This window comes from Ambystoma mexicanum, chromosome 1q, assembly GCF_040938575.1.
Source record: "Ambystoma mexicanum isolate Mex_15411 chromosome 1q, UKY_AmexF1_1, whole genome shotgun sequence".
Classification (NCBI taxonomy): Eukaryota; Metazoa; Chordata; class Amphibia; order Caudata; family Ambystomatidae; genus Ambystoma; species Ambystoma mexicanum.
The window spans coordinates 22,832,391-22,851,137 of NC_090922.1; the positions used below are offsets into that span (position 1 = coordinate 22,832,391).

The 18,747-nt window shown below is 45.4% G+C and overlaps 1 protein-coding gene across 2 annotated transcripts in view; it reads right to left on the bottom strand.

The window, feature by feature from the left end:
• Positions 1 to 18,747, bottom strand: part of LOC138523462 (sodium/potassium-transporting ATPase subunit alpha-2) — a 504,124-nt gene that overhangs the window by 51,244 nt on the left and 434,133 nt on the right. For both annotated transcript variants that reach the window (XM_069635440.1, XM_069635438.1), the window contains exons 19-20: positions 8,630 to 8,775; positions 4,672 to 4,802 (exon numbers count right to left, since the gene is read on the bottom strand). In XM_069635440.1, coding sequence (XP_069491541.1) covers positions 4,672 to 4,802; positions 8,630 to 8,775 — 277 coding nt within the window. The remainder of the gene's footprint in view (positions 1 to 4,671; positions 4,803 to 8,629; positions 8,776 to 18,747) is intronic.

An 18,747-nucleotide genomic window follows, 5' to 3' on the forward strand; every position in this document is an offset into this window, starting at 1 on the left:
GGGGAGTTTCTATGCACAATCCCTGGGGTGTTTCTATGCACAATCCCAGGGGTGTTTCTATGCGCAATCCCAGGGGTGTTTCTATGCACAATCCCAGAGGTGTTTCTATTCGCAATCCCAGGGGTGTTTCCATGCACAATCCCAGGGGAGTTTCTATGCACAATCCCTGGGGTGTTTCTATGCACAATCCCAGGGGTGTTTCTATGCACAATCCCAGGGGTGTTTCCATGCACAATCCCAGGGGAGTTTCTATGCACAATCCCTGGGGTGTTTCTATGCACAATCCCAGGGGTGTTTCTATGCGCAATCCCAGGGGTGTTTCTCTGCGCAATCCCAGGGGTGTTTCTATGCGCAATCCCAGGGGTGTTTCTATGCACAATCCCAGGGGTGTTTCCATGCACAATCCCAGGGGAGTTTCTATGCACAATCCCTGGGGTGTTTCCATGCACAATCCCAGGGGTGTTTCTATGCGCAATCCCAGGGGTGTTTCTCTGCGCAATCCCAGGGGTGTTTCTATGCGCAATCCCAGGGGTGTTTCTATGCACAATCCCAGGGGTGTTTCCATGCACAATCCCAGGGGAGTTTCTATGCACAATCCCTGGGGTGTTTCTATACACAATCCCAGGGGTGTTTCTATGCGCAATCCCAGGGGAGTTTCTATGCACAATCCCAGGGGTGTTTCTATGCACAATCCCAGGGGTGTTTCTATGCGCAATCCCAGGGGTGTTTCTATGCGCAATCCCAGGGGTGTTTCTATGCGCAATCCCAGGGGTGTTTCTATGCACAATCCCGGGGGTGTTTCGCTTGGTCTGGAAAAGATCCGGGGCTAAGCTAATGTCGGGACTGTCGGGACTCGGGGCTAGCTAGCCTTTTGGTTATAGCCCCTGAGCTTCTGTACGGGGCTACAACCAAAAGACCAGGAGCTATAGCCCCTCCCTCTGCCCCCCCCCCCCAGCAAAGCCTCTGCACAATCCCCCCCATCCCCCAGAATCCGCCTTTAAGTCCTCCTAACATTTCCCTTGCTTTAAGTGAATCGAGGAACGCTTTACCAGTTACAAAACGAACACTGAGTGCGGGACACGAGAAGCGTCTGCTGCGGTCGCATAACTGGAGGTGTTGCCTGTATCATTAACGTAGTAAGCACCCTAACAGATGGGCTCGGGGTTTCGATCTTTCACCAAACTTATCCGACACAAAGAGGAGGAAAAGTCTATAAAAAGGTGTGTTGAAATGACATTTATATTGAATGAGTAGATAGGAGACGTCATTAAAATAAGAATTTCGAAATAAAATAAATTAAATCCGATCAAAATACGCAGTGCGCATTAAAGAGGAACCGGATGACTCAGAATGATACATTAACAGCCCCTTCCCCTTACAAGACCAGTCGGATGACAAATTGCTACCAATTGTGATGTTTCCCTTGTTGCAACTTATTTGGTCTCCGGCAAATCCCCATTCTTGTTACGCATGCCTGCCTCTGACATCCATTAGTCCCGTGCTCCTCTCACCCTCCAAAATATTCTGCTCCTCAGACCGAACTATACAGTGTGCCGACCAGGGGTGTTGCTAGGTCTGGAAAGGATCAGGGGCTAAGCTGATGTCGGGTACTGGCGGGATTCGGGGCTAGCTATATCCTTTTGGTTGTAGCCCCTGAGCTTCTATCCGGGGCTACAACCAAAAGACCAGGGGCTATAGCCCCCTCAGCCCTCCCCCCACCAGCAACGCCTCTGGTGCCGACTGCGCCCCAGAACCACGTTTCTTTAAACAGAAAAGCTCTTGCCTTATAGAAATCGGGTCAAGCGGAACCTCCAGAACAAAGTATTTCCTCAAAATGCTGTCACCCGTTGAGTGTGTTAGCGCCGAACGCCAGTTATACTCTTCATCGAGTGAAGGTGATTGTAACATATGGCTCCTCCGTTAGTCAGGTGCCGTGTAGAATGGAATGTGGCCATTCACATCCTGCTCTGTAGCCCGCTGTGATCTGCAAGCATGCCGCCTGCAAGGCAACTGTTTGGCTAAGGCGCGTGCTTACACTTGTATCAGTAACAAGCGTCATGTCTCTAAGCAAGATGGAGGCGTGCGTGCGTGCGTGCTGCACCTGCCATGTGTCAGGGAGCCTTGCATTGGTCACTCTGTACCTATGCTGTGTGTAGTGGAAATATACACTGAACCTGTGTGCGAAGAGGGATACTTCGCCTTCACACACTTAGGACAGTTTACTGCAAAACCTCCCAAACTTCACCAAGCTGCAAAGTGTTTCTGCAGACACCACTACATGCTTGTACATTGAGTGTTGTGGGCATTTACGTTTAATGTGATGAATGGTGCTTTTTACTTCCTGCAATAATCTCTAAATGAAAATGAAATCGCATCCTTATAGCCATCGAATCAAGGAAGAGGGTGCATACACATATTCCCTACAAAATATTATTTTCTGAAATTATTTCTCGCTAACAAACTACTTCCTGGTCAATAAAGGATGATCGAGACGATCATGCCGTGTGCCCAGGGCTGGACTGGGAACCAAAAGTGGCCCTGGAAATCTTTTTCAAAGTGGCTCCATATCACACCGTGCAATCAATCCCAGCATCGCTAAGTAGGGTTTGGAGAGTTCTCCCACTAGAACATTACAGAAGAAGTAGGCCTAAATCGTGATTTTAAAAGCAGATTAACCGCAAAATATGATAGTTTGTGTTCGGTGTAACCACTCTTTAATCCGTATAACATGTGTTAAGCGGGATGAAGACGGCACTGGAAGCTTTCAGTATAGAGCAGGAGCCTGTGCACACTGCTATCCTGCACTCCGTGTCATGGGAGTACACTGCTTCAGAGCAGGAGCCTGTGCACACTGCTGTCATGCACTCCGTGTCATGGGAGTACACGGCTTCAGAGCAGGAGCCTGTGCACACTGCTATCCTGCACTCCGTGTCATGGGAGTACACGACTTCAGAGCAGGAGCCTGTGCACACTGCTATCCTGCACTCAGTGTCATGGGAGTACACGGCTTCAGAGCAGGAGCCTGTGCACACTGCTATCCTGCACTCCGTGTCATGGGAGTACACGGCTTCAGAGCAGGAGCCTGTGCACACTGCTGTGCTGCACTCCGTGTCATGGGAGTACACGGCTTCAGAGCAGGAGCCTGTGCACACTGCTATCCTGCACTCCGTGTCATTGGAGTACACTGCTTCAGAGCAGGAGCCTGTGCACACTGCTGTGCTGCACTCCATGTCATGGGAGTACCCTGCCTCACAGAGGAGGAGCCTGTGCACTGCTCTCCGTGTCTGCGTGTGTGTTTAGCAGACCTGGTCACAGTAACTCTGTCTACACGAGGGAAGTGTGCACTGCAGCCCCCACAGCCCCCTGTTCTGTGCATGAATGAAGCATGCTCACCAATTCTCCTGCAATGCACATATTCACGTTGTGCAATCTACTTGTTTCCGGCCTCGGCAGAACACAAAAATGCACCTGCACTGAAAACTGTTGGGTTTCCCCATACCTGGTTTCTTTCTTAACCATACACACATTGGCACCCCACTTTTAATCCCTCACAGAAAGCAACGTAGCACACATTAGCGTCACCGGACGAGTCTGTGCTTGGCACCATTATCCAAACATTTAAAGGTGTCTGCCCTCCTTGTACCCCCTCCGCCCTTTCTACAAAGACAAGTGGGCAATTCCCTATTACCGGAATCGCAGTTACCTATGGGGGCTATTGCTCTGTACTGTTTGCCCTGACCCCTTCCCACTTGTTTTACTCCTGGCTGCTGCACATCACCTCTCAATCTGATGGAGAAAGTGCACAGGCCGACTGACCAATTAAAATGCTACGGACGTTGGAACTCCAGCATTTCTTGTATTTATTTTAAGCCCCTATATTGAACAGCCGATAGCCTTCATGAACGTTTACTGGCACCAGCTCTTACCTAGAGACTGCTTAGGAAGAAGCAGAGGGAGGGGAGCAGAGGTCTCGCGTTCCTTCCTGGTTCACAAGCGCTGTACGTTAATTGCTTCCAGCCTTTGGACTGGGGCCGAAACGATCACTCAAGGGGCTCATGGCTCAGTAGACTAAAGATGGAGCGGTGGAAGCGCCCAATAGTACCCCAACGTGAATCAGCAGGCCAGGAACCCGGTGGGCTGCAGACTGCAGCAACAGTGACACACATCCCCATAACAGCTCCATCACAACGTGAGTTCAAGGCGTTGCCGGCCATTTCCTCCTCGATACTGAGCACAGTGACCCAAGTAAAGGCGCGCAGGCAAGGAAGACTCCGGGCCCAGCCCACCACCGTCCTGTTCACACGTCATAAAAGGTCCGGTAACGTTGTGCAATTTTGGATTCCTTAATGTGAGCCTTAATCTGCCTGTCCTGAACCGTCATCTGAAAGGAGGCAGGACACTAACGGTCTTGAATTGGGCGTTATACTGCATTGTAACTTGCACTGCCTACTGAAAGGCGAGGTCCTGCCAAGGATGGGCCCTGCGGAACAAAGGGAAGCCCTCGTGCACATTTCAGAACATGTCTATGCCACTGGTAACCTGTAACATGTAACAGATATGTAGTGCAAAACAACCGACTATGAGCAGCGTGGCCACGAGCAAAGGTGACATGAGCCAACCCCCACCCCGCCCCCGCCCCCCTCATAAAGCAAGCGAAGGCTCCCTACTTACTTCATGCCCTGCTGGAAGACGGAGTTCCTCCTTGTCTTACAGATAATCAGGTCAGCCCACTGCACCACGACAATGCTGGCAAAGAAAGCGGTGTGGCACGTGAACTCAACCACCTTCCGCTGTTCATAGGTCTGTGAAAAGATACAAAGGTTCACTTGAGTGTGTAGTATCTGCAAACCTCTGCTTTATTGTCGACATGCAGGTTCGTATGTGGTAGCATAAAAGGACTCCAACCAACTAGGCACACACGTATGCGCGCGCGCACACACACACACACGCGCGCGCGCGCAGACACATATCTCGCTCTTTCGCTCTTTTGCTTTTAGAGGAGTTCAGGTGGGCGTGAAGTGTCCTGCGCTGCACTCTGCTCATAAGCATGCAAGCTCTCATTCCTTGGCATGCCATATCATGTGTGACGGTTGCCTGCCCATTGCAAGGCACTGTGCTCGTCCGTGCCAATGATCCTTCCGTATGGCCTGTGCTTTCGCCGACAGGAGGTACGCTAGCTCCCCTCTACTAACACAATGTCCCTCTGGAGAGCTGGCTCTTTGCTTTTGCTACTTCCTTCAAGGTTTCCCATTGGTACTAGCCTAGGGAGCAGTGAAAAGTAAGGACGTTATCTTAAAGCAGCCCAGGGGAGCAGGGCATCAGAAGACTGGAGGGGCTTATCTCTACTCCTGCCCTCTATATAGTTGGGGCAGAGGCGCAGAGTACCCCAGGCTGAAGTGTGGGGTCTGCAGGCGTGCCAGACATGCCCTGGCAGTGGCTGGCACATGCCTTTCTTTAGTAGCGACATGATCATAAGTGAGAAGGGAACTACCCATGAGGCAGAGCAGATGCAAGGCCCCATGCCGCTTATGCTAAGAAGAAGCCTGAATGCATGCTCCCTTTGTTTTAGGGGCAAGAGGAGCCTTTGACAGGCAAGTTAATTTGCTAATCCTTTTGCAGGGTTAGAAATTGCTGGGAGCTATTTAACTCCTGCTTTTAGCCTGGGAGAGCTTGGCTAGCTTGAAACCAACAGCTACCATGAGCTACTTTTGGCTCCCCAGGCAAACTGGTAACTTTGCAACATGCATATGTGACATTAACTTTGAGCATTTGAGGATTTCAATAAAGAAGTATTAGTACATAGGTAGTACACGTTTAAATTAATAGATTATGCATAATGTGCAAAAGTGTGCCTCTCACGTGGAGGTCTCATTCACGGCAGGCTGGCTACTCGCTCCTGGTTCCCAGGTGTTAGTTCCTGCCTATTAGGCAGTAGGCTGGATGCTTTCGGAACCAGTAGTATAAGGGTTGGGTGATGGTTTTCTCTGAAGTTTCCATCAGCTGTAGACTTGCAGCCCTTTGAATTTGTTGATATCTAGGCGGGGCTGGATGACGATGTGCGGGGGCTGGTGGGGTGCCCATTTCAAAATGATGTTTGAAGGCATCCTTGCCTACAACTGGGAACACCTGCCTGAGCAGCTGTGTGTTGCTTAGATCATAATGGAGAAGTTTTATAATGAAAACTCCAATGGGTCTTTTCCCTGCTTGTATCATTGAGGCTGCATAACATGAGCCCTACGTTGAACTTCATCAATCTTGAAGCATATTCTCCTTCCCGTAACAAAGAGCTGAACGCGGTGGAGAAACCTATCTGTGATATGTTCACTTTTAAAGAGGTATATCATTGGCCGGCAAATACTAATTCAAAGTGACACAGCTTTTAGTGTGTGGTCTCAGAATTCCAAGGGCTCTGAGCGACTGTTGTTTTTTTCCCATGTTCCCACCCTCCTTGAGCACTTTGAAACACTTAATAAACAATACAATACAATTATGGCAGTACATATCTGAACTGTGCATATAAATGGAGATTTTTCAAAAGTATGGTCACTTGCATACATAAGAGTACGACATGTGTGCTTCATATCCGTGAGGATACCTACCTAACTATATCTTTTCCTAACGGTAGATTGCCAACTGGCAGCTCAACGCACCAACAAAAGAGCGCAGGAAAAACACTGAGGAACAATTGTGCAACACATTTTCCGCTGTTAGATTTGGGCGACGCTGGCCTGCGTCAGGAGCGGCGCGGGAAAAGTGTATGGGGCAGGGGGTTTAGGGTGGAGAGATAATGGGGAGAAGTATGGGTGGTGTGGGTGGGCGAGGACAGTAGAGGAGGAAAGAGAGTGCAGCCCATCCCGCATAGCAGAGAGGGGGCGAGGCGAGACTGCTTGCAAGGGGTGGCCTTCAGCAGGCGGCCCTCTAATACATTTCTCTTTTTTGCAGGTGAGATACAGTCCTGGATTCAACAGCATTTGTATAACTGAAGAGTACTTTGCTGGTCTATCCATGCCAATAGGAAACTAGAGCGACACATGGCGGGTGAGGGAGAGGTTTGAGGGGATACTGAGGGTGGGCTGAGATGTGGAGGGGCACAAGAGCAAAAGAGATGAGATATGAGGAGAGAGAGCGGTATCTGGGGAAGGTGTGAGGGGAGACGGAATGAGAGATCTGACGAGTGAGAGGCCTGAGGGGAAAAAGACCCCACATGGACAATCCTTGGAAATCCTATACACATGTATTTTTGACGCATTGAAAAGAAAGAGATGTAACGTTCAAATATGTGATCCAACAAAGTAACAACAACACATGTATGGTCAAAATACAGAACACGTCAGTGCACTCCTTCATTCCTTCTGTATCCTGTAATTGTCCATTCGTTTGTCAATCTTTCAGACACCCGTGGCCACAGCCTGTCCACTTGATTGTGCACATCACCTGCCTCAAATGCTGCTCTGTGTTGCAAGTTCCTAAGAGTGGCTGCTGGGCTACTGGCCACGCATTTGCTGGCCTTTTCCCCTGAATGCTTGGTGTACAGGGATTTGAGGATGTGTTGCTCTCCTGGTAACCAGTGGGCAACTCTCAAGGCTGTCGAGGTTACATCATGACAGGCTGCTCGATCGTGGATAATAACAGCAGACTGTTATCCGATTCTTTCCACGTCCAAGCGAGGTTGGACTTTTTGGAAGTTAATCCTGAGAAGTCAAGCTCACTCAATGGCAGAGTTGTGAATTTAACCCATGATCACAATGCAAAGCTTTTTAATTGTCTTTTTTTGGGACAGTAGAGCCATGAAAGCATTATTGCTCTTGTAGTTTGAGCCTGTCTTTTTTTGGGACAGTAGAGCCATGAAAGCATTATTGCTCTTGTAGTTTGAGCCTGTTGGTTAATTTGAAGAAGTGTTGGGGCTCCTAAGCATCAAGTGACATACATTTTTCTTTTGATTATACTGTAGTTGGGAGTCTGCCTTAAACCAGACGGCAGAGTTATTTACTCTCCAAGAAGTTGCAAATGCTGCTCCCACATCCTGCAACCAGTTGAGCAGTATCCTAGCTGTAGCGGCGCATGCCACCAGGTTCCCAGATTATGAGCCATTCAGGCACATTGGTTCTATTCTATTCTGTGTCCTTATCAGGCATGCTGTAGCTGTTTGCCATCAGCACACATCTGGAACTGTTGCAGATGTTACGTGGCCAATTGGACAAGATTTCATACATGAAAGGTACAGGAAGGCATATGCTGTGTATGTGTTTTCTTGTGTCTTGAAGAGGCTTGATTCTTTTTCTGGTTTTACTTCTTCTACAAGCTAGTACAATAAGCATCATTTTGTCAGAAGGCGCAGACTTAAAGTGTATATATTTCACAATGTATCACTCAGGTTACATTCTAAGCTGATGTTTGTAGAGTTTCAAGCCAGCAAATTGTAGGCTGCACAGATGCTATTGCAGCTGATACGGCCCAGCGTACCCTAACAGCTAGTTCAGCTACCCACCAAGCTAACAATTATCGACTGAGGTCTGGCTTCTCTCTTTTACCATGCACTCTGCTTGCCCATGCAGTGTGGATTTTAAGCATTTCTTGTTTATCTCTGCCACTTGTCCCACTCCTTCCCAAAGATCATGTCTGTGCATACCCATTCCTGCCCATAACTGTCCTCCAGGTCATTGCAAGATCTGTCGTCCCAATCCAGGCGGATGCCAAGAAGTCGAGAGGGTAGAAACCCGTTCTCTGCCAGGATTACAAAGTAGGTGAAAAAGCCTCCAAGAGCTTGGATCATACCTGAGGAGAACAATAAAGTGGGGGTTACTGTGAGACGGAGGACACTGTTGGACTGCCATGCAAAAAGAGAAGAGAGAGAAAGTGAGGTGTAACGAGTGACTCAGAGTGATCTGAAGACAGCAATGGATGAATGCAGAGGTAGCTGCAGAGTTAAAGTCAACACATAAACAACATTTGCAACAATGCGCCTAGTTCTAGTCTTTTAAACACTGTCAACAGCAAACAGGGAAGCAGCGTTACTATAAAGGATGCAGAGGAAATAGTATTATCACAAAAATCACAGCCCTTCTGCTGACTGTTCCTAAGACATCTGCCTATACATGGAAGTTGAGAATACCAGACGAAATTACAGAAACCTATGTCAAGGGATGACCACTTAACACCTTCAAACTAGCTTTATATTCTGCCTTTAGTTAAAGAATGTTCTTTATTTGCCGTGTCAATGCGCTACTAATTTAAATTGTACACACAAGGCAAAGCTTCGTAGAAGTAACAGAGATCAGAGCAGCCAAGCTTCGTGATTTTGTTTTGGATGTAAACAATGCTTATCAAAAGACCAACTTCAAAATGGATTATGCAGGAGTTAAGTGCACGATTTCCTATTACGGGTTTTCTTTAAAGATAAAGTAGGGTAAGGCCAGTTGTCTGGCTGGCTTCTGGCCCCCTTTTCATGTACAGTCCATCCATTAAAGTAAAGTAAGTTTGTTAGAAAAATATATATGTAACCATCATTTCAAGAAATGTTCTAATGTTTCTATATTATTTTTTTACATAATTGGCTTAAAGCTAATATAGAAATACTTTTAAATACAAATCCCACACTTTAATACAGCACATACAATGTAATGAAAAGTGGTCTTGAAAAGCACAAGATGGAGAGGCAAAATGCGAATCCTGAAGTGTTGATAGGTCCAGAACGGAATGTTTGGTTGCTGTTAAATAAAAAATGTACATGTTTTGGCATTGAACAAGTGAGTATATGGAAAATAGGGTCATTATTCATGAAATAGTGGTGTTAAGAATTGATTTGATCTAAAAAGTGCATTCTTGAGTTGATGGATAAAGGGCTGCTGTAAAAGCAATGGCCTTTATACAGCATATGATCCTAGTTTCCACTGTATCCTTTGGCATAGATAACATTAGTCAAAGTTAATGGAGATTTTATGTAAGCTCAAAAACACTCCGGGCCTGCTATATTGGAAAGAAAAAACACATTCAGCGAGTTGTTATTATAAATCGAAGTGCATATATGAATTATTCAGAACATAATTAATGGCATTCCTACATCATCTGATCATGACCTACGAACCTAAGAATTAATCTCCCAAATTAAGACTTTCAAAATTCACTCTCAGAAATAAGCAATTTTTCAGTTTAAAGGTGACTGTGAATTACAGAAATATTCATAATTCTGATAGCACCAGCGCCAGGGAATTACGAGGCACAATTTATCTAAATAAAATTATATATATATATTTTTTTTCATTTGATTTAATTGCACAAGACAATTTTTACAAATGAAGAAATAGAGTCAGCAGAAAGAAAAAAAGGACATCAATGAGCTCCGTTGGTTTTGTTGATTCCTAACCATGACCAATAATTGGTTCCGACCAACTCTCTCTAATGTTTCCAAAAGAATAATATTTCTCATTGGTCTCCTTATAATTTACAAGAGTTTAATCATTTCCATAAAGCTCATGCCTCCTCAATGTCGCTTTGCAGATTAATTTCAAATAAAATAAATATACGTGAGTGATACAATGCTTCCAAGCAATGCCATGTTTCTTAGCACTATCTCATACAAATGAACATGAAATTCATTTATTTAAGAAATATATATTTTAACAGAAATAACCATTCACTCACAAAGGTACAGTGATATAGAAAGTAGAAACTCCTGTCGGTGAGATTCAAACCTTTACACCAATGGGAGTTTGGAGGGTGGGCTTTCTGGGTGTACAGTAGTGACATCAAGCCAATCAGATGGCCTGTGCAGTAGAACAACCTTGCACCAGATTACATTGGAAGGTGTAGGGAGAATACAAAGTAAAAGCCCTATGGGAAAATTGGTTAATTGTGTAGAGGAGCAGATGTATACATCCGCAGGAGACCCCACTCCCCTACCTCCTTTGTAATGAAGACATGAGACCGTGCCTTGCTTGATACCAGCTATCGTACCAATACCACAGCAATTATTTGGAAGGAGATAGCCATTGACACAACCCTATCGAATGTACCTTCGAGTTAATGACAACCTACAGGGGGAACTCCCTGAAGGAATATGAGAAAGAGCTAAGAAAAAGAACTGATGATGTCATAAGAAAGTGTGCATGATGTCCCGAAATACTGAATGAAGATAATGTATGGATCCTAGAAGACAAATGATGAAATAAAGAATCGAGTGGACTATCAAAGTGGAAAGAAGAAGATTACACGTTAACAAATTGCGGCAGAAAACAGAATTTCAATAAATGTACAGACGCTGAAACACAAGGTAGATTAAGTTATCGACTAGCTATGAGTAGTGAATAGAATGCAGGCAACATCACCATTGTATAAAAACTGGACATTGGTTTCATGAAATAAAAAGCCAGAAACCATGAAAGGGGAATGAAAAGCTGTGTCACAGTGGAATAACATGTTGCTGAAGCTTTGTGGTGAGGGTGTCTGGCCTGAAGTCAAGATCCTAGAAATCGAGGCCATCTATCTACTCTGAAGAAGAACGAGAGTGTGCAGGATGAATCTTCTCACGTTAAGGTGCAAGAAAGAACACACAGGATGCCACATTTAATTCATTTAAAGCATTTAAAAGTTGCAGAATGGAACAAATTGTGGTCTCTTGTCACGTGAGCCAAGGATGGAAATAGAGTTAGAATGTGGAGTTCCAGACACGATAGCGAGTGCCCTCACTCCCAAACATTCTCAGGATGAGAATACTATGCAAGGCAAAGTACAAACACAATTTTATGGCTGAAGGCATGGGTGATGAGAGATGTTGGGCTAATTGGGTGGCGAGGTAGAGTCATGTCCCACCTCCCTGCACCTGGGGGGGCTTACATGCTGCTTAATGAACCAAATGTTCCAGACATGGCACAAGCGTGCCAACCAATGGTATTAGTCTGTATAACGAAGGACGTTATAGCTTAGAAGATCAATGAAACACAGTGTAACTATTTTCTCTTAAATTACATGTTTGAAGAGGTAGGCAGAAGTTGTCCACCTGATAAAAGTCAGTCAATAACAATCATAGCTTCTATATGATTGTATATCTAGATGTTTCTCTTAACCAATCATGACTCTTCATAGGTTTTTCACTATTGCCACGTAGTATGATGTCACTATGATGCATAATGGAGTATATGAAGTGTATTTTTTGTGAAATCATTGAGAGACTGAGGGTCTGTTCGTTGATGTTCGTTGTAACCTCCCTGATTTAGATAATTGTTAATAAAACAGTAACTTGCCATCTTCTTGAGTTTGTACGATTATTTGGACTCAGAATTATTCTGGTGTTATCCCACCCATTACAAATGTACGTTCAAAGGGCCATAAACTCATGTGGTAGCAGTGTGGAAGGTTTCAGATCTAAACTAGGTTGACGTCAGAGTTTCAGACAATCGGGCATCCTCCATCATTAACTGGAAGATCATGGAGTTTCCTGTGGAGAGCGACCGATAGAAATAAACTTGCAAGAAGAATCAAGATGGTTGGTATGTCCCTCTATGAAGAAATACCTTATCGGTTTCCAGCAGCGCTCCGTGGACAGAAGGGTAAGTGATCGTATTGGAGGAGGAGTCGACACTGAAGGCCTCAAGTTGATTTACGGATGTAAGTAGACTAAGGGAAATGGCAATGTAAAGGCCAGGATTGTGATATTTTTTGGATAGCACGAAATTTTGTATAGATAAAGGAACGCTTAAGTAATCCTATTTCAAGGGAGATAGAAGAAGACGTCTCAAATTCCAGTCGGAATATTAAGAGAGAGAATATGCACAGTCAGGACTGTGTAAGGTGATACCTTAAACCCTGTAGAGGGTAATTGAATTGGAGGCGAGGAGAGAATAGCTCTTACTATAAATCATTATTGGGAAAGGGGAAGGTGATCACAAAATTTATTAAATGTGTATTGTGTATTATTTGATGTTTGAAGTCTCCAAAAGTAATAAGCTGTGAAGGTTGGAAGTTGTTTTAAGTAAAAGTATAGTAAACGATTGGGGCCAATCAGAAGGCAGATAGGTTGTTGAAGCAAAAGAGGATTGAGTGGCGATTGATGGTGATTGCTCATATTTGTTGTTTTAAGATTAAACGTGTTGACCGATAAACTTGCGATAGATAGAGATTTATAAATGATCCTGCAAGTATCGACAGTCAATTGCGACTTGTCATTATGGAGGACACTCCTCTCATGTACCTTTGTAAAACATTACCAAGCCATGCGCCCAAGCTCAAAAGTACAATGCGGAATGGCTAAAGGGCACAGCTGATAAAATGTTCATGCCATGGCCACAAGGGGGATCATTGTCAAAATCAGTATTATAACACATAACCACATATGTGCACGCTGCATACACGGGAAAGAAAATAGAGAAAAGACTGGCAGTTTTAGAACTTTGGAAAATGTACCAAGAGAAAACAAAAGACCCAGTACAGGAGGAGTGGATCCTTAATCAGCATAAAGGAGAGGGCAATAAACCCTCAGCTCCTGTTACTTTGCCAGGATTAAGAGCATAGGTACAGAGGAGATAGGAGTTTATCCTTTAAAGGAATTAAAATCTGCAGCTGGGTATAGTAACCCAACGTATGAATCCCCCGCTTACAGTAGTGATGACAGTCCAGAAGAGAGCAAAAGGAAGGAAGATGCCTGTATGTTTGTATGAGATAAAGAAGAAAGAGGTGAGAGATTCAATATATGGACAGATATAGGCAGAGAAATTAAGAGCTGGAAAGGAAAAAAGGATGAGGTAATGCTCATAAAAATGAATGGATGGGAGGACAGATATTACTCAAATTAGATGGAAAAGGCATTGAAGAGGTTAGGCAAAGGAAAGACAAGGGCGAGCAAGAAAAGAAGGATAGAGAATGAGAAAAGCAGTTGAGGGAGGATGATCAAGGAAGAAAAAGCAGGGAACGATGGGGAACAGATACATAGAGAGGAACAAGAAAAGGATAAAAAGCCAGGCAGAGGAGCAAAGGAAGGAAGTGACAAGGGAAGAACGAAGGCTAGAAGAAGATAGGGCAAGAAGGGATGCGAGAAAGCAAAGGGAAGTGGACAAAGAGATAAAACACAATAGAAGGCAGCAAGGTCATGATGTGAGTCTCATTTTGAAAGAACAAATAAGACCAAGCGATGAAATACAGGGACAATGGGACACGATAAGTGAAGTTCTCCCAATGAGAGAAAAGAGTCAAGAAACACCTAAAGTAGCACAGGAAGAAGAAAGATATGAAGCAGAAATCATTGGAGAAAGGATTGATAAAATATATCAGCAAATAAGGCAGGACAGCAAGTATGGAACTCGAGGGAGCGGCAACCCATCCCGATACCTAAACCATTGCTATGGGTTAGGAGAAAGACATGTATAGTGATGAAAGCAGAGCATTATATTTGAGTAGATTACATTTAGATAGAGAAAAAGATGATGATAGTCACACTAGTTGGGGTCTAGCAATGTCAGACGAGGAAAGAGTCAGGTCCTGAGACAGAAGGTGAGGGTGCATGCGCCCCCCTGGGAAGTCAACAGATGGATAAAGAGGTGAGATGGTCAGATCTGAAACACCCTAAGGAAAGAACACAAGATCCCATACCATATCCTGAACTTCTCCGAAGACGATTGTGTAGTGAGAGAGGAGACTCTCCACCTTATGTGAGTAGGTTAAGGTCATTACCAGCAAGAAGAGGGATAGGGACGATTACCTCTGCATTAGGCAAACAAATAGTGGAATCCGACTATGGGATGGGGTTCTCACAGTTCCCCTTGCTTGAGAAGGGGGAGCAAGACCTCAATATATTCCATGGCTTCAGATGGATAAGGATAACTTAAATTGCAAGCTCACTAGTTTGACTTCGGGGTTTGGGAAATGGATATACGAATTAGAAAAAATGACTGGAGGAAACACGAAGGCCATAGGAGACATAAAATGTCTACTCTGAGCTATTCTGAGCAATTCTTGGAGAGAGAGCAGATGCAGATGCCATTTGGAGACAAGCGGGATATGTCGGTGTGACAGCACAAAACACAGCGCATGATGGAGCACCATGCAATAATTACAGAGCACATGTTTGGAGGGCTCTCAGGGTACAGTATCCTTAAACATATGGGTGCAATTATGACATGTAAAATGAAAGGAGATGAAGACTCTATTGCTTATATTCAGGATACTGAAGAGAGACGGCAGCTTGAAATGAGTGCACCGTAGGAAAAAAACAGTGGCGCTATTCTATCATATTTTATGTCAGGGATTGCCAGAACCGGTACAGAGTCAAATGAAAAAACAAGTAGGAATGGAAGCGAAGTCATGGGCTGAGATACAATTAACTATTGTGCATCTTTGTCGGTTATTACAAGAGAAGAACAAAAAGAAAGTTGAGAACAGGAAGATTGAAGAAGCTAAGTTAGTTCAGAAGAAATTGTCAATGTTTGGTATAGAAGGGGCAGTATTGACAAGTGGCGAAGCAGTAGGAATACAAGAAAAAATTGGGTGCACCACAGGCGAATAATGTACACCCAGTAGTTCAAACTGGGTATGGATTTTGGCCACGAGGTAGAGGTGTAGGCTTCAGAGGAAGAGGAGGCGGATTTCAGAACGCCCAAGGTGGAATTCAAAATGCCCAGGGAGTCAGAATACTCAGGGAGGATATAATGGAGGGGTTGCCAGAGGGTCACCCCCAGTATGTTGGAATTGTGGGATGACAGTGCATATTGCGTGTGTGTGCAGAAGCTGAGGAAATGCACAACAAAATGGACAACCTTTGAGAGGGGGCACAGCGTATCCGCCACCATACAGTACCCAGACATGACAGGGATGCTCCCAGGATCACACATCCTAACAGACACAGGTACCACCAACACAACAGGCACAGCATGAATCAGATTGTAGAAGCTGAGTTTCCATTAGTTCCAAATCCTGCTACAAATCCTGCTACAATATTGTGTAGTATCCCAGTTGAAGCTAGGTATTTCACAGTGATCAATTTGAAAAATGCATATTTCTCGATCCCGTTACACAAAGACGCACATGACCTTACTTCCTTTATGTTGAGTCAAAAGATACTAAAATATTCTTGTTTACCTCAAGGGTATTGTGAGTCCCAGTCAATGTTTACCAGGGTCCTACAGATGGATCTACACAACATTGAACTCAAGAGTGCGGTAGTTCAGTAAGTAGATGACATATTATTCTGCAGTCAAACAGAGGATGAATATAGACAAGACTCTGGGCCTCATTACAAGTTGGGCGGTAACCGTGCCGGTAAAACCAGAAGGTTGCTGTCAGACTTGCAATATTTACTGGCACCTGGTTTACCAGAACCACCGGGGGAATACGACCCCAGCGTTTCAGGAAGTCAGGCACCGGTAAATGTTAATCCCCATTCCCATTGAGTCCTATAGGACTCAATGGGAATGGGGACCACAGAAGCACCAGCACTGTTAATAACAGTGCTGAGTGTAATAACTTGGAAGCTGAGAAACACCCGAGCCAGCAGGTAAGTTATTAAGTAGGTTTATTGTGGTTCAATTGCCAGGAACAAAACATTGGCATGTCTTATCCAAGTCAGCATATCTCCAACTGCCCCGAATAGAATCCTCTTCAGATCACAACACACCAACACTCCACTCACGTTGACCTCACTACATTCCATGTACAGTGATGTCATCCCCTCAGCTAGCAAGACACATTACAACACTTCTCCCTCCTTTCCTTTATTGAAATCAGAGAAATTGCACACCAAAACCACCACCAGACAAAACCCCCACATATACGTGTGGCCAGCATGTAATGCACCAACTAGTAACACCACTGGTGACAAGAACTGCCCCCAGAGAACACCAAAACCCCGGACACTACAAGGTAAATCTAGGAAACAGGACAGTGCTCCACCAAAAGAATAAGAACCCAACAATACCTACACGGCACCCCCAGAATACTAACAACTGTGCCAATTGGGAAACACGATACCCCCATGTCAACCAAAACCCAACACCAACTCCAACACCCAACTTCAACACCAATTCCACTCCACCCTCCATAAACTAAAACAGTGAGGAACACAATGCAATCTACTAAGGGCTAACTCCTCCCATGAACAGAACTGGCAACCATCGAGAAACAAAAATTAAAAACTAAGCACCTCCACCTGTTCCAAGCTGCCCCTTGGAACCTAGGTGCTGCCACGACCCAGCGTCCACATGAAAAACTACCTAACAATCCACATCCCTTAGTGCACAAACCTCCTTCCGTCCTAGTCTGCCCCCTAGGACACCAGGGCTACCAACCCCGGGCACAAACCACACAGCTCATCCAGAGCAACAACAAGCACAACAACGTAGAACAGTTCACCACAGCACCCCTAAGGGTACCACAACACCACAAAACCCTGAACCATAGAGAACACAACCCGCAAGAATGCGGAAACACAACCAGGACCAACCACCTAAACCAGACACACACCAACCACCACGGACCCCTGGTCCAGCCTACTGCACAGCGCAGTACATCTACCACTCACCTAGGACCCCAGGTCCAGCCTACTGCCACCCGCAGCACACCACTCCATACCTTGGACCCCAGGCCCAGCCTACTGCCACCCACAGCACACCTACTACATACCTTGGACCCCAGGTCTAGCCTACTGCCACCCGCAGCACACCTACCACATACCTAGGACCCCAGGTCCAGCCTCCTGCACGAACGCAGGACACCACACTACTCACCTTGGACCCCTGGTCCAACCACCTGAAAAACAGCAGGACTCTTCACCAACATGGGACCTACCCAATGGCCCCAGCTTGCATGTTGCTATTGGAAACCCTAAACAGAGGCACACTGTAACAATAGCACAGCTCACATACACACACACTAAGGACAGAGTCACCTCCACTCCCCTTATACACCTCCACACACCATATGCATATCTGCTAAAAGATACATTGACTTTCACATGCATATTCAGTGCTACCAAAGATTAGACATAACATAACTGAACAATTAGGATGAGAAATGTCTTAAAGCACTTTTGGATTGAAATGACTGCCCGATAAACCATAATCACCCGCGGGCACCCCCACCCACGAGTCCATCCAAAGCCAAATGGCACCCAACCTGTAAAAAAAAAATGTTAGGCCTTTGGCAGATTAATGCAGACATTACTCTGATAATAACATGTGGGTGCCCCCACCCACAAGTCCAAACCCTAAAAGTTCAGTCCACCTGGAAGAAATCGATAATCACATACAGAAGAAACACATTGCACAAAACACTAACTCTGACTCACCTGTTGAATACAACAATCACAACCCTAACAGACAGCCACTTACACACACCAAACATCCAGCGCGCGCATCACTCTCACTCACATGGGCCCATGAAACACGCACACACTGTAACCCAAAACTAGGGGTGTACCGAAATTCGGCTTCGAGTAGGTATTCGGCCGAATTCCGGCTGAAAATTAAGTATTCGGCTTTGGCAGAATAACTAATTGAACTCCCACTCGAAGCCGAAGTTACAGTACACCCCTAGTATTCAAACATTTTAATTGCAGGTTCATTGCCGGTTTACTGTTCCTCGCCGTGGGAATGCTTGCAACAGCGCCCTTTGACCAGTAGGTGGCAGTCACGGCTCACTCCTAACGTAGTTGCTGTTTTTAGTCCCGGCAATCATGCCCTCTTGTTATGGGATAACCACTGCCCAGCTGCCTCTGAGGTCCACGTTAGCCCCCTGAAGTTGCGACAGGAAGCAGGTGAGCGCTTT